Below are 14,521 nucleotides of genomic sequence, written 5' to 3'. Positions count from 1 at the left end.
GGTGTAATTACAGTACCTTAGGGAAGCTGAGAACAATACATACCAATTTCAAGAAAAAGAAAAATGTTTATAGGCCACATTAAAATAAAAATAGCTTAAATGAATTCCATAAATAAAGTATACATAGTTACTTACAACACCTATTATATTAAAGAATGCCATGAGAAAACAGTACTGCATTCACCATGTCACTCCTCAGGCTAGATTGTTCTGCAATGAAAAAGATCGGGACTATATATTAATGATTTCATATACAAATAATCAACAATTGTCCCTTCAATATTTTGATGTTGAGTGAAGCCTGAAATATGGCAATAAATTTTTTCCATTTGTGTTATATCAGATTCTGGTCTGGTGTAGATATTCTGATGAAAAAGACTTGAACTTCTATACTCAATGGCTTCTCTTGGGTATGGATTCTTTGATGTTGAATGAAGATTGAAATATGACTGAATCTTCACACACACACACATTTATTACATTCATAGGCTTTCTGCATGGAATGAATTTGATGCTGAAAAGGTATTTTCTTTGACTGAAGGCTTTTTCACATTCTTTACAGTAGTGGGCTTTTATTCCTGTATGAATTCTCCAATGATGACTAAGTTATGAACATAACATAAAGCATTTACCACATTCAATATATTTGTAGGTTTTCTCTGGTATGGGTGTGCAGGCATCAATTAAAAGTTTAAAACTAATAGCTTTCCTACATTCATCACATTCAGAAAATTTCTCTCTGGTGTGGATTCTCCGATGATGAAAAGGTTGAGCTGACTGAAGATTTTATCACATTCAGTACTCACAATTTTTCCCTGGTGTGAACTCTCAGATATTGAATGAGGCCTGAACTTGGCTAAATGTCTTCCCACGTTCATTACATTCATAAGGTTTCTCTTTGGTATGAATTCTTTGATGTTGAACAAGTTGTGCTCTCTGAATGAGGTTCTTTTCCCATGCATCACAATCAAAGGCTTCTTCTCTGGCAAGGACTTCTCGCTGCAGGACAAGATCTGAGCTATGATTAAAACTTTCCTCATAATCATTATACTCAGAGGATTTCTCTTTCCTGTGAATTTTGTGATGCTGAATAAGGCATGAGGTTTGACTGAAAGCTTTCCCACATTCATTACATTCATGTGGTTTCTCTCCTGTGTGAATTCTTTGATGCTGAATAAGATGGGAATTCAATCTGAAGTCTTTTCCACATTCAGTACATGTATAGGGCTTTTCTCTGAGACTAACTCCTTGATGTTTAGTAAAGTTCATCCCACATTCATATTCATAGGCTTTCTCTTCACAGTGAACCTTCTGATGTTCGACTAGGAATGAGGTATGGTAGAAGTCGCTGCCACATACAGTACACTTACAGGGCATCTCTCTGTGAATTCTCTGATGCTGAGTAAGGTGTACACTACGACTGAATACTCTTTCACAATTGCTACATTTATAAGATTTTGCTTTAGTGTGAATCCTCTTATGTTTCATTATGCCTGAGCTCTGACTAGAGGATTTATCAGATAATTCACAGGACTTCTCAGACACTTCACATTTATAGGGTTTTTCTCTAGTATGTATTCTTTTATGTCGACTAAGACTTGAGCTCTGACTGAAAGATTTTTCACATTCTTTACATTTGTAGGGTTTCTCTTTAGTATGAATTCTCTGATGTCTAGAAAGAGCTGAGCTCTGATGGAAGATTTTCTCACATGCATCACATTTATAGGATTTCTCAGTGGTGAAAATGCTCTCACATTTACTAAGGTGGGAAAGATCCATTAAGCTTTCTTTATATTGACTATTCTGAAAATCCTGTGTTAGATTTACTTGTTCATGTTTCTCAGCAGCTGAATTCTGGTTGAGGCTAATGTCATACCTATCAATGTCATCAATGTTCTGTATTCTAAGATCTCTCTGGTCTGTATCAAGGGTAGATTCCAGACTGAAGCTTTTTTCAGGTTCATTACATTCATTGTTTTCACTGGTGAAAGTTTTCTTGCTGATTGTTATTTGCCTAAACTCTCTCTCCAGGAATAAAAATTTCCTTAGTATTTCCTGAAGCCTTTCTAATCTGTCCTCAGGTTTATACACTTCTCTAGTCTCAGGAACTTGGCCAGCATCCTTTTTGAGTCTTCCTACTCTCATTTTGCATGAATGTACTTCTGAAATTTTCTGCTTAGGAATCAACAGCATGTTCTCTTCTCTGGTTCCTCCATCTGATGCAATATATAAATAGAAAATGCAAATGTAATCTGTACCCTATGCTTAGAAAAAGAAAACTCAGAGAGGAAAAAGCTAAGTAATATAGTATCTATCAGGGTTAAAGAAGTTTATTTACTCTAAAACATATGCACAAAATTTTAACAGCAGATATAAGGGCATGAAATGAAAGTGTGGTAGGTTCTAAATGGTTCAGGGTGTGGTAGAAACAGAAGATACTTTCAACAGAGTAAGAAAATCAATTAAGGTATTTCAAAGGAGAAAATAGTTCAAGCGAATTATAGACAAGCTACTTGAATAGGGACCTACTACAACTTGTGGATGATTAGGGACAAAATAAATGCATAGAGTTCATCAAAACTGAAGGGAAGCCCTGGCCAGTGTGGCTCAGTTGGTTTGGCATCTCATGCACCAAAAGGTTGCCAGTTCCATCCACGAGTCAGAGTACATGCCCAGGTTGCCAGCTTGATACCCAGTAGGGGGTGTGCATGAGGCAGCTGATAATGTTTTGCTCTGACATGGATGGTTTGCTGTCTCCTTTCCTTTTTCTCTAAAAATCAATTAAAAAAAAAAAAAACTGGAGAGAAAAGGAAAGAGCTCTCCATTCTGGGATACAGACAGAGCTCTCCATTCTGATTGCCAAAGCAGCTACAACTTGGCTCAACAACAGTACTAATTCCATCTGATTGATTCTGCCTTACTCACCTGAGCAGTCATCTCTTAAGACTTCTCTATTCTTAGTTTCCAAATCAAAGACCTGTAGATCTTGTTCCAGCTGAGAGATCCCATCAGGCTTGAAAATTGGAAATCCTGCTCATAGAGAAGGAAATGGGATGTGGCAATTTATCCCCAGATACCATACCAGCCACTTTTTCTCTTAACTCATGGTTAACAGAGAAAGACAGTAAATTCTTAGAAGACATTAGGAAGACCCAGAGTGTGAGAGTGGCAAAGATCCTCTACAAGGAACTCCTATTTGTGCTCTATAACGAAGTATGTCAAGGAACAAGTTTATGACTTTTGAGAGCAACAGTGTTCACTTAAACATTACCCAAACAGAATTTATGCATGGGATAATTTCACAGAAATTATCATTAGCACTCCTCACCTGTTGCCTCTAGATCAATCTTGTATTAGACCTGGTCAAAACTGAGGTAATCAAAATATAGCCTAGAGAAAAGTGGATTATTAAGCATCTGTTGTATGGTGACATGAACCATAGCAACAGAATCAGTGAAGGCTGAGTAAATATTCTTAGGATAAATCTTAAGAAACAATTCATTTCAATTCAAATAAGGAAACAAAGAATAATATGACACATTCTCACCCATTAGGAGCTTACACTCTTGTTTATTAAACAAACATTTATGGAATGCCCTCTCTATCCAAAGTATGTCAGGGATAAAGGGCTCAAGCCAATAAGGCCCATTCTTTCAAAGACCTTATACTCCTAACTGCAGAGACAGGTATAAACAAATAATTATAATATATAGTGAGGAAAGTGCAATAAAAGTGCATCTTCACATAAAATGGTCTTTCTCCGGCTTGCATAATGGACTGCTAGGATCTAAACTCTTTTAAAGTGAAAGTAAGAGGCAGTCTGCTTCTGAAGGGCCAGAACTATTACAGTATCAATGGGGCATTTTACACATGTTCAGCCCAGAAAGCTTCTAGTAGCACACATACAAGGTCTTAGCTCAAGCCTCTCATCTCCAAAAGCCTTTCTCTTCACTTACTGAATGTCTACAAAATTTATTTGTTCCTCTTATCCTGATATGTCACTATATAATGAAATTTACAGATTTTTTACTTGGTTTTAGGTATCATAATTCCTACCTGATTGCAGGGATCATGTAGCTTGTATCTTGCATTTATTTTGATTCATTTACTTAAAAGCTACTCACTGAGTGCCAATTTTGTGTCCAAGTATCAACATACAACAAATAACCAATGTTTTTAAAAGGGCATTGGACTTAGAAAATATAAACTAACAGCTGCCCTCTTGGGATTCTGTGTGAGAGTCTAAGAGCAGAGAGATCAGAACAAATATAAAAAAGATATAAAGGTCTTTTATTTACTGTGTTTCTAAATTCCTACTGGGCATTGATAGAGTTCTTTTGGACATGTATTTAGTTAAGGTCCTCCATGTCAAATGAAATAGTTTTGCAAGTTAAAAAAAAGTTAGTGTGGCCGAAACCGGTTTGGCTCAGTGGATAGAGCGTCAGTCTGCGGACTGAAAGGTCCCAGGTTCGATTCCGGTCAAGGGCATGTACCTGGGTTGCGGCCACATCCCCAGTGGGAGATGTGCAGAAGTTGGCTGATCGATGTTTCTCTCTCATCGATGTTTCTAACTCTCTATCTCTCTCCCTTCCGCTCTGTAAAAAATCAATAAAATATATTTTAAAAAAAAAAGTGTGTATGAAGCAGCAACTATTCTGTTCAGAATTCTGATAACATAATTTGCAATTTCTACTTTTGAGATATTTATTAAGATATTTCTAAGTATTTGACAACTGAAATTTGGTTCTTTATATCTACACTTAAATCACATATGCACAACAAAAAAGATCATCTCGATGTGGAATGAGAGGTTTGATTTTGGACTTGTGTTTAAGGTAATGTAGAAAGATATAAATGCTTAACAGGCAATTAGATATACAAGACTGAAGTTCAGAAGAAAACAGAGTTCATGATATAGACTTAAAGTCACCTGTATCATCAAAATATTAAGCTATGATTTACTAAGTAGGTGGTAGGTACAAAGTACCATACCCATGAGCTATACAAGCTTGTACTCACTTAATAGTCACCATACCTTTATGAGGTAGTCACTATTATTATACCCATTTTACAAATAGGAAAACTAAGCTTCAAAAAGGTTAATTAACTTGCCCAAGGCCACAAGTGGTTCCAGCGGTTCTCAACCTGTGGGTCGCAAACAATGAAAATACACCCTGCATATCAGATATTTACATTACGACTCATAACAGTAGCAAAATTACAGTTATGAAGTAGCAACGAAAATAATTTTATGGTTGGGGGTCACCACAACATGAGGAACTGTATTAAAGGGTCGCGGCATTAGGAAGGTTGAGAACCACTGATAGGACATAAACCCAGTCTTATTTCAGAACCTGGCTTTTAAATAATCCACCAGTAAAAAAATGATTGTGAATGAAATCCAATCCTTCCTCCAAAATATGTATAGAAAGAGAACAGAAAACCAATATGTTGATAATGGAATAAATAGTAAACATAATAAAAGAACAGAAATAGTGATTGGAGAACCAGGATCCAAAAGACTTGGAATCATGAATGTTTTCATTAAAAGGGATCTAAGAGATCTTTAGTGCCAAAGAAATAAAAAATCTCTTTATAATAAAAATCCAAACTCTAGGCACAGTCAGAGCAATATTCAATTTGAGGAAAATGAACTTGTAAAGAAATAATTTGAACTCTCCTAAAATTTTTATTTGTATTAAAAAAATTGGTCTATAGCTCATATCACTCGTCCTTTTCAAACAAACATTTGAGTAACCACCATGAGCCAGGTACTTACAAACATAATCTAACTTAATCCTTGGCACAAACCAAAAGGGAGACACTATTTTTCGTGTGTGTGTGTTTTTTTTAATATATTTTATTGATTTCTTACAGAGAGGAAGGGAGAGGGATAGTCAGAAACATCGATTAGAGAGAGACATTGATCAGCTGCCTCCTGCACACTCCCCACTGGGTATGTGCCCACAACCAAGGTACATACCCTTGACCGGAATCGAACCTGGGACCCTTGAGTCCACAGGCCAACTCTCTATCCACTGAGCCAAACCGGTCAGGGCTATTTTTCATGTTTTATAGATGAAGAAAATGAGTGTGAGTTTAAATATTTGCTCAATGTATCACAGCTGATAACTGGAACACAAGTTTAATTCCACAGTTTATATTCTCTCTACTCTACCACACTAAGGGTCTCAGAAAGCATTGAGACAGGTTTTCCTGTCATTGGTCTAAATGTCTTTTCCTGCCCTGGCCAGGTAACTCAGTCAGAGTGTGGTCCGGATATGCCAAGCTTGCAAGTTCAATCTCCAGTCAGGGCACATAGAAGATGCAACCAATGAATGCATAGATAAGTGAAACAACAAATCAATGTTTCTCTTTCCTTCTCTCTTTCTTTCTCTCTCTCTCTCTCTCTCCCCCCCCCCCCCTCTCTCTCTCCCTCCCTCCGTTTCGCTCTCTAAAATCAATAATAATAAATAAATAAATGCCTTTTCCTAAATTTAACTCAAAACTCTATGCTCTCAAAAATAGCATTTGCTTAGATTTTTTTTGTAGCTCAAGCCTCTAATCTAAAATTACTTAATTTTTGCCTGGCTGGTGTGGCTCAGTGGTTGAGCACTGACCTATGAACCAGGAGGTCACGGTTTGATTCTTGGTCAAGGCACATGCCTGGGTTGTGGGCTCGATCCCCAGTGGGGGACATGCAGGAGGCAGCTGATCGATGATTCTCATCATTGTTTCTCTCTCTCTCTCTCCCTCTCTCTTCCTCTCTGAAATCAATAAAAATATATTTTAGAAAAATAAAATAAGTTAATTTTTTATTAAAATCTTTTAATTTTTAAATTTAAAACAAAGCCATTTCTTAATTCGATTTATTTTTACTTAATCTGGTTTTTTAAAGTAACATTTAAAATATACCTCAGAATTAAAAGGTTAAGGGATAAAGCAAAAAAATAAAATATACCTCATTATTTGGTTTCCTGCCTAAGATTTAGCCATTTGGAAGCTTCATGCCTTTCTTCCTGATCCTTAAAAAATACACAAATAAAATCTCTCCTTAGCAATATTGTTCTTGTGTATCTTCTATAATAATAAAAGTTTAATATGCTCATTAGACCGGACGTTGGACAACCTTCCAGACAAAGCCGGGGCTGCTGCAAGGGAAGCCTGGGTCCCAGGTGCCAGAGGGAAGCCAGTGGCGGCAGCCAGGAGAAAGAAGGGCTACTCTTGCAAGAATTTCGTGCATCGGGCCTCTAGTATACTTATAATGGAATATATTCCTAGACAATTTTACGTCTTGAATGTGTCCTTTCTGTTCCCAAACTATATAAACGTGCCTATCTGCTCAATTTATCATAGCCATTTTTCATTGTCATCAGAGTACAGCCATGAAAATATAAAAAACACCATATGTGGTTTAACTAATTGCTTTAAGACACAAAATAGTGAAAAAGAGCATGGGTTTCATAGTCAGTTTTGATTCCAAATTACGTGAATTACTAATTTCTCTGAATCTCAGCTTCCTCAGGTATAAAATAGAGTAATATCTGCTCACAGGGTTATAGTAAGGATTAAAATACACACACACACACACACACACACACACACACACACACACACTAGAGGCCTGTTGCACAAAAAGATTCGTGCAATAGGCCTTCCCTTCCCCTGGCTGCTGGCACCGGTTTTCCTCCGGCACCCGGGACCCAGGCCTTCGCTCCGGCCAGAGCCGCCTTCAAGCCTTCGCTGCTCCGGCCGAAGCCACCTTCAGTCTTCACTTCACCACTTCGCGCCTACGTATGCAAATTAACTGCCATCTTTGTTGGCGGTTAATTTGCATATCCCGCTGATTCGCCTATGTGAGGCGTAGCGAAGGTATGGCCAATTACCATGTTTGTCTATTATTAGATAGGATTATCTAAGAACCTATTGGTTGCTTAAGAAATAGTATACAGCTGTGGCAATAAAAACATTCTATACAAAATCATTTTTGTCCTGAGGACATTAACTTCAAAAAGTTAGGGGCTATGTGCCAAACATTCCTGCTTTATCAACTCACTTATCATGAACTAGAATTCTTATAAACATGTCATCTAATCAGGCACCCGCCACTCTATCCCATTTGCAATGCAATCCAGGCCTCTTTCCCAGTCTTAATTTCCAGTACTTAATCTTAATTTTAAGCACTAAGTCATATATAACATTCCTTTGAGTATGATCCTCAAGCCAGTAATTCATACATTGTTAATAGAGTATGCTTCTTTTTAGATTTGGTAATAAAAATTATGTTTTTACAAACTTTTTCGCTCTTTTACTCAACTGTTCATACTCTATATATTTTTGTTTTGTTTGTTTTTGTTAATCCTCACCCGAGGATATTTTTCCATTGATCTTTTAGAGAGAGTGGAAAAGAGAGGGAAAGACAGAGAGAAACACTGATGTGAGAGAAACACTGGTTGATTCCCTCATGCACCCCGACCAGGGCCCGGGCCAGGGAGGAGCCTGCAACCAAAGTACGTGCCCTTGATGGGAATCAAACACGGGACCCTTTAGTCTGTAAGCCAATGCTCTATCCACTGAGCCAAACCAGCGAGGGCCATACTCTGTATATTTACTAGAATATAGTCAAAGCACTTAACCAAAGGACCAAAGTTCTGATGTCTGTGACAAATACACCTCAGAGCTACTGCCATGGGAAAAAAGATGTGAACAGGCAGGCTGCTAAGTCAGGGACTGAATTATAAGAGTCCTTATTTTATAACATCAACATTAAGCTAAGTTAATTAAATGTATAACTTTAAAATGCACATGGAATTTGCTGAATCCACAAATATGAAAGGTCTTCCCAAGGACTGTAGAAAATAATTATTAAGGAGAGGCTCCTATCACAAGAGCGAATTGAATACGAGGATTTCTTGTGTGTATTTGTGCTCAGTATAAGTATGCATGTGTGTCCTGTGTGTATGAAGAGATGCGAGAAAATGGAACGAAATTCAGTTAACCAGCATGCTGTGCTATTAGGCTGATTAAGCTAAGAAGTTTCTTTACTCCAAAAAGTAGACAGGTTAACTATTGGAAATTATGTAATTATTAGATAAAAGTTATAGTATCTTGCAATTACATATCACTTTACAGTATACAAAATTGTTAAATATACATTCAATCTGATGCCCTGAAATAAAGAAACTGAACTCTTTTGCCTTCCCATCTCCCCTCCACCAAGGACAGCTAAGGAACACTTAATCAGAAAAGGTCATATAAATGTATCAATCTTGTTTGGCAACAAATAATAAAGGGGACAAAGTCAGGACCTTGGAGGTGGCCACAGGGACTTAAAAGAAGACTAGAATGTTAAATATAAAGAAAGCCCAGGGGTCACAAGAGAGTTAAGCATCAGAAGGAGCAGGTCCTGTTCACTACAGAAAAGGAGGGGCACGCAACAAACATTCCACATTCTAAAATAAAATGAAAACATAATAACTGAAGAGCTGGAGTTGAACTTTGTGGTTTCTCAGAACACAAGTAGATGACCACCAACCATGGCTTCTGAATGAACTCAAAATTCAGGATACAAAATGCATCTGGTGGCAACGGAGAGTTTCCTTGGCCCTTTAGAAATTTAACAAATGTCTTTTGAGGAGCTGCAATTTTACAAAGTGGTGGCATCCTGGGAGCATCTATTCCATCAATCAAATGTAATATCTTATAATCGTGGAAAAGGAGTTTCCGAGCGGGGATGAGCAATATCGATGGGAAGCCGATACTTGGGCCATCTCTTGGAGATTCCTGCTGAAAGGACTGCAAGTGTTTCTCCAGAGAAAGCACTTGCCTGGGTATGACTCAGGGCCGGGCAGGAATTCACACTATGAATCCGGGTGGTGGGAAGACGGAGAAGTATGCCTATAAAGATCAAAGAGCCAGGAATGGAAAACACGCTAAAACCTTCCCAGTTGGCAGGCTGCCTCCCCACAGAGAAGAAGACCTCTTTAATCCTGAGTGTAATCAAGGAGACAAAGCAACAACCCTAGATGCCATCAGCATAGGCAAAGCAAAATGAGAGAAAAGAAAAACCGTCATTAAATTTACACATAAATAAAAAGAACAAAAGCAGAGTCGGCAACAACAAAACAAAAAAACAAAGGGGGGGGGGGGGAGAGAGAGAGAGAGAGAGAGAGAGAGAGAGAGAGAGAGAGAGAGAGAGGAAAAGGAGCAATGCTCACATGAAGGGGGCTATCAACAACCCCCTACTGACGCTTCTCCACAGCACCATAGGTTACCTAATCTGGGCGGCCTACTGTACAACCCATATGACAAAGGAGAGACTTGGTTTAAATCTGAGACTTCTGCTGCTAGGAATGAGGTTATTAGGATTACCATCTGGGTGACTCACTGAAATGTACGCACAGTGAGTCTTGTCTTTAAATGAAGTCTCTCAAATCCTGCCTGCTTGAAGACGAATTTAGTAATCTCTCTTATAAGAGATTACTCAACAAGAAGGATTTAAGCTTATCTTTTAAAAAGGCATTTCTTCTTCCAAAGAAAATGGGAAACTCAGATACAAAGGCCCTGAATTACCAGGAAGGAATGTGTCTGGTTGTAGGTTGGGAGGCCCTAGAGCAGCGGTTCTCAACCTGTGGGTCGAGAACAACCTTTGGTGGTCGAACGACCCTTTCACAGGGGTCGCCTAAGACCATCCTGCATATCAGATATTTACATTGTGATTCATACAGTAGCAACATTACAGTTATGAAGTAGCAACAAAAATAATTTTATGCTTGGGTCACAATATGAGGAACTGTATTTAAAACGCCAGAAGGTTAAGAACCACTGCCCTAGAGTCTCTCTCATATAAAATAAAAATTAAATTAAGTTAAATTAAAATAAAAAAGGGAAGGTGAGAACTTAGGCAAAGCACAAGCAAGCTTCCCTTTTCTAACAGGGAACAGATACCCCATAAAAGCAGGAACCATTAACTCAGAATAAGGAGTAGAATGTCTCATCTTGAAACCCCCAAAGGAAAACCACTCCCAGAGGAGATGACCTTAAAGATAGAGGATTCAGAGGTTCTTAGACCTGGAATCTGAGCCAAACTCTACTTTCTCAGAGACCTCACACCTACTCAGTAAAGAAATCCCAATAGGTCAACTGAATGAATAAAAAGAAGTCCTTACCCAGTGAGACAACGTTCCCATAATTCTCTAACATCACTTCTCTGTAGAGATCCCTCTGAACAGGGTCCAGGCATCCCCATTCCTCTCGAGTAAGGTGCACAGCCACATCCTCGAATGTCACAAACTCCTGAAATAATACGGCCTGGCTGCTCTCGGGAATAAGGCCACGACGGCATCATGGCCAGAGAATGAAGGAGATGATATAGAGTCTCCAGTGTGTATTTATGTTGGGGAGGAGTGAGAACAGATTAGAATCTAGGGAATAAATCCCATAACCCTTTAACAATAAGCACCCATCAAAACACTAGGGATAAAGAACAAACAGTGTTTTCCAGTGGTGTTGAGAAGATGGGAAGATGGTTTGTGTGACGTCCAGGTCTCTGAAGAGGATCAGTTCTGAAACCAGAGTCTGTTACTGAAAAAGTTCTAGGCAAGGTTTATGGATGGGGTGAGGGAAGGGACACACTCAATCAGCAGCAACAGTCCCTGAGGAAAAGAAGGTTCCTCAGCTCACCTGGTACCTGGCTGTCAGGAGTGCAGTTGCCTGGTCTCCTGGGCTTCCCTCGTGGGGAAGAGCAGGCACCTGGGGAACAGGTGGAGCTAAGGGAGGAGAAAGGAGCCAAGAGTGAGAGCAGCCCTTCCCCAGGGCTCCCTTACAGAAGAGAGCCAGTAGGACCCTTCTTCCCGTCAACATTCCAGTAAAACCAATGAACATTTATCAAGTATTGAGTGTGTCTACTCTGCTCCTTCTCAGCACTTGCATGCCCTACTACAAAAGTTCAGACCCATGAGACGGGATTTTACGCAGTGTACCTGTTTTGCAAACGGGCAAAGCAAAGCATAAGAACTTACAGTGACTTGTCAAGAGCCATGGTTACCTCACAGACCGCTGACCCTTTCCCAGACACTTCTATAATCACTAAGCCTTCACCTTGTGAATGGGCACTGTCTCCGCAACTAGCGTGTAAGGCACCTAAGAACAAGGAATGGCCATTTGTTTCCTCACAGTCCTTTCCACACTCCCACATGCCCCACAGCACTCTACACACACAGTGTTGCTGACACACATTATTTCACTGCAGTTGGCTACAAGCATTCCGAGATAAGATTACAGGACAAAGGAAGTACAAGACAGATCAACCTACCTATATAATACCTAAAAATGTTATTGTATAATCAGTATAAGACACGTATACACTCCGACAGGCTCAACCAAGGAATGCAATGGGTGCTTTCTTGACCAAAATTAGTCACAAACACTGCAGTTGCAACAGAATGGCCTGTGGCAAAGCACGAAAGGTCATCCAGGAGGGAAGACACTAGGTGAAGGGAAGAGGGGGAGGGACAGCCCTGAACCTAAGAGGAAATGAAAGCCAAGCAAGGATTGTGAGAGGCCACAAAAACAGCACATCCGAGAAACGGCTGTGGATGTGGCAAATGGGATGAAGCAAAGGTGGTATAAACAAAAAGCAGCTGGAGCAGAGTGAGGGACTACCATTCTGCCTGTTAAGGGAAGACGGGCTGTCCTTAATAGAGGGGCCCATGCCCCTCCCTCCCAGGCCTCCCTGTAAGGGGCCATCTTCTGCCAGGAGTTCCTGGCCTCCCTCTCTCACACCAGGCCCAGAAGCCCCCCACACGCCCGCCCATGCTCCTGGATGTCAGTGCTGTCTCTGCCTTACCCCCAGGGAGTCCCTGTTCCATGTCCGTGTCCTGCAGGAACTCAGGCTCCGGGGACAGGCCCTCGGGCTGGGTCTCCAAAGACGGAAACTGGGCCCTTGGTGATCCTGCTGCTTCCTGGACAGACAGTTCCTCCATCCCTGTTCCGGAGGGCAATGACCATCACTGTGGGGTGAGAGTAGGAGAAATGGTTTTAGTACGTTAAAATAGCCTGGAAGTTCCTATCCTGAGCACTTAGCAAAGCACCTTATACACTGCAGATACTCAATAAAAAAAAAAAAAATAGTTGATAATGAAATGATTAAGCACCTCAACTAAACAACGAATTGGTATTTCCAAAAAAAAAAAAAAAATCAAGAAAGTTCTACTGAATAAAGATTTCCGAGGAAAGTTTAAAATAGTTGAGATTTACAAATTTCTTTCAAGGCTCAAGTCTGTACCCAGAGACATATGCTACTTAGGATTACTCGTTATTTCTTTAAGAGCAGGCCCCTGGGGATTGCTTGGTAAACACTCCGTCGGCCCCCTTTCAATTACTAAATAGTCTTGACTAAGAACGAAATTCCACTGTGGGGACCAGGCCCTTCGCTAACCCCGAGAAGGCAGGCCAGGCCTTTCCCTCAATCCTGCCAGTCACCCCGGGAAGAGCTGCGGCCCCAGCGGGCGGGACTGGCGTCCTTCAGGGCCAAGGCCGCCGCAGGGCTCCGCGCCCCTTCCGCGACGGGGCTGTCCCCGGCCGCAGCCCTCAGGCCGGCCCTGGCGTCGGGTCGGCAGAAGGCCTCTCCCGGCGCTGCCCTCCTCCCACTTCCCCGCGGGGGGAAAGCGAGGCCAGCCACAGTCACCCGGCTGACGCCGAGGCACGGCCACCGGGTCCTGACAGCAGGGTCCTCCGTCCGCGGGGCAGAGCCGGGCTGAGGAGAAACAGGCCCTCGCACCACCGGCCCGCGCGCTCCCGGGGACGGAAACCGCCGTCGGCGGGACCCGCCGCCTCCGCGTCCTCCCCGCGGGGGTGGAGGCTAAAACACGGGGCCGCCCCGACCGCGACCCCAGAGTGGCTTCCGGGGACTCACCCAAGTGCCACAGCGGGCCAGGCTGCCGTCCTGTCGCAGACACCTTTGCTCGCGGCCGTCCCGGCCTTAGGGGAGTCGCTCTACGCCGCTTGGAGGGCGGTGCTTCTCGGTGGCACTTCCGGAGGCGGAGTCCGGCGGCCGGCGCAGAGGGCGGGGCCCCGGATGAGGGCCCCGGAGGCGGCTGGCGGGGGAGGTGTGGGGGCCTCGGAGCCGGCTGCGGTGCCTCCTGCCCTCCTTCCCTGCCAGCCCGCCGGCTGCCTTTGTAGCCAGGGCACCAGTCATGGCTGTGCTGCCCCGGCTGGGAGGGCGCCCCGCAGGCCCTGCCCTGCCCAGCCAGCCCTCGAGACCACCTGGAGATGAGGAGGACTTGCTTGAGTCAGCCAGTCGGGAACGAGCACAAGGGCACAGAAGACTCGCTAAAGAGAGCTCGGATGGACGACTCTGATGGTAGGAGGTACACAGAAAACCGAGGATGGGGATCTACTGAGGTGCTTGGCGGAAGTGGGGGCGTTGAGCCAATGGGAGTGGAAGAGAGAAGCTGAGAACGGGAGAGCGCCACATTCCTGGGGGGAAGACGGACTGTGCGGAGCCAGGATGGGCAGAGCA

At 42.1% G+C, this 14,521-nt stretch overlaps 1 protein-coding gene across 2 annotated transcripts; it reads right to left on the bottom strand.

Moving 5' to 3' along the window:
• Positions 1-13,999, bottom strand: ZNF655 (zinc finger protein 655). Of its 2 annotated transcripts, XM_081089772.1 has the most exons (5): positions 13,916-13,983; positions 12,848-13,010; positions 11,683-11,768; positions 11,169-11,295; positions 8,358-9,897 (listed from the first exon to the last, which is right to left on the bottom strand). In XM_081089772.1, exons 2-5 carry the CDS (start codon positions 12,981-12,983, stop codon positions 9,701-9,703), a joined length of 546 nt encoding a protein of 181 aa, XP_080945898.1. In that variant the 5' UTR covers positions 12,984-13,010; positions 13,916-13,983; the 3' UTR covers positions 8,358-9,700. The 2 variants fall into 2 exon arrangements, with proteins under 2 accessions (XP_080945897.1, XP_080945898.1); XM_081089771.1 differs by lacking the exons at positions 8,358-9,897; positions 11,169-11,295; positions 11,683-11,768 and adding exons at positions 1-2,216; positions 2,926-3,030 and having other exon boundaries at positions 13,916-13,999.
• Between the last annotated feature and the right edge of the window lie 522 nt (positions 14,000-14,521).

This window comes from Myotis nattereri, assembly GCF_964212035.1.
Source record: "Myotis nattereri genome assembly, chromosome: 4".
Classification (NCBI taxonomy): Eukaryota; Metazoa; Chordata; class Mammalia; order Chiroptera; family Vespertilionidae; genus Myotis; species Myotis nattereri.
Note: the sequence above shows the minus strand (reverse complement) of the source record. Positions and strands in the feature narration are given on the sequence as shown.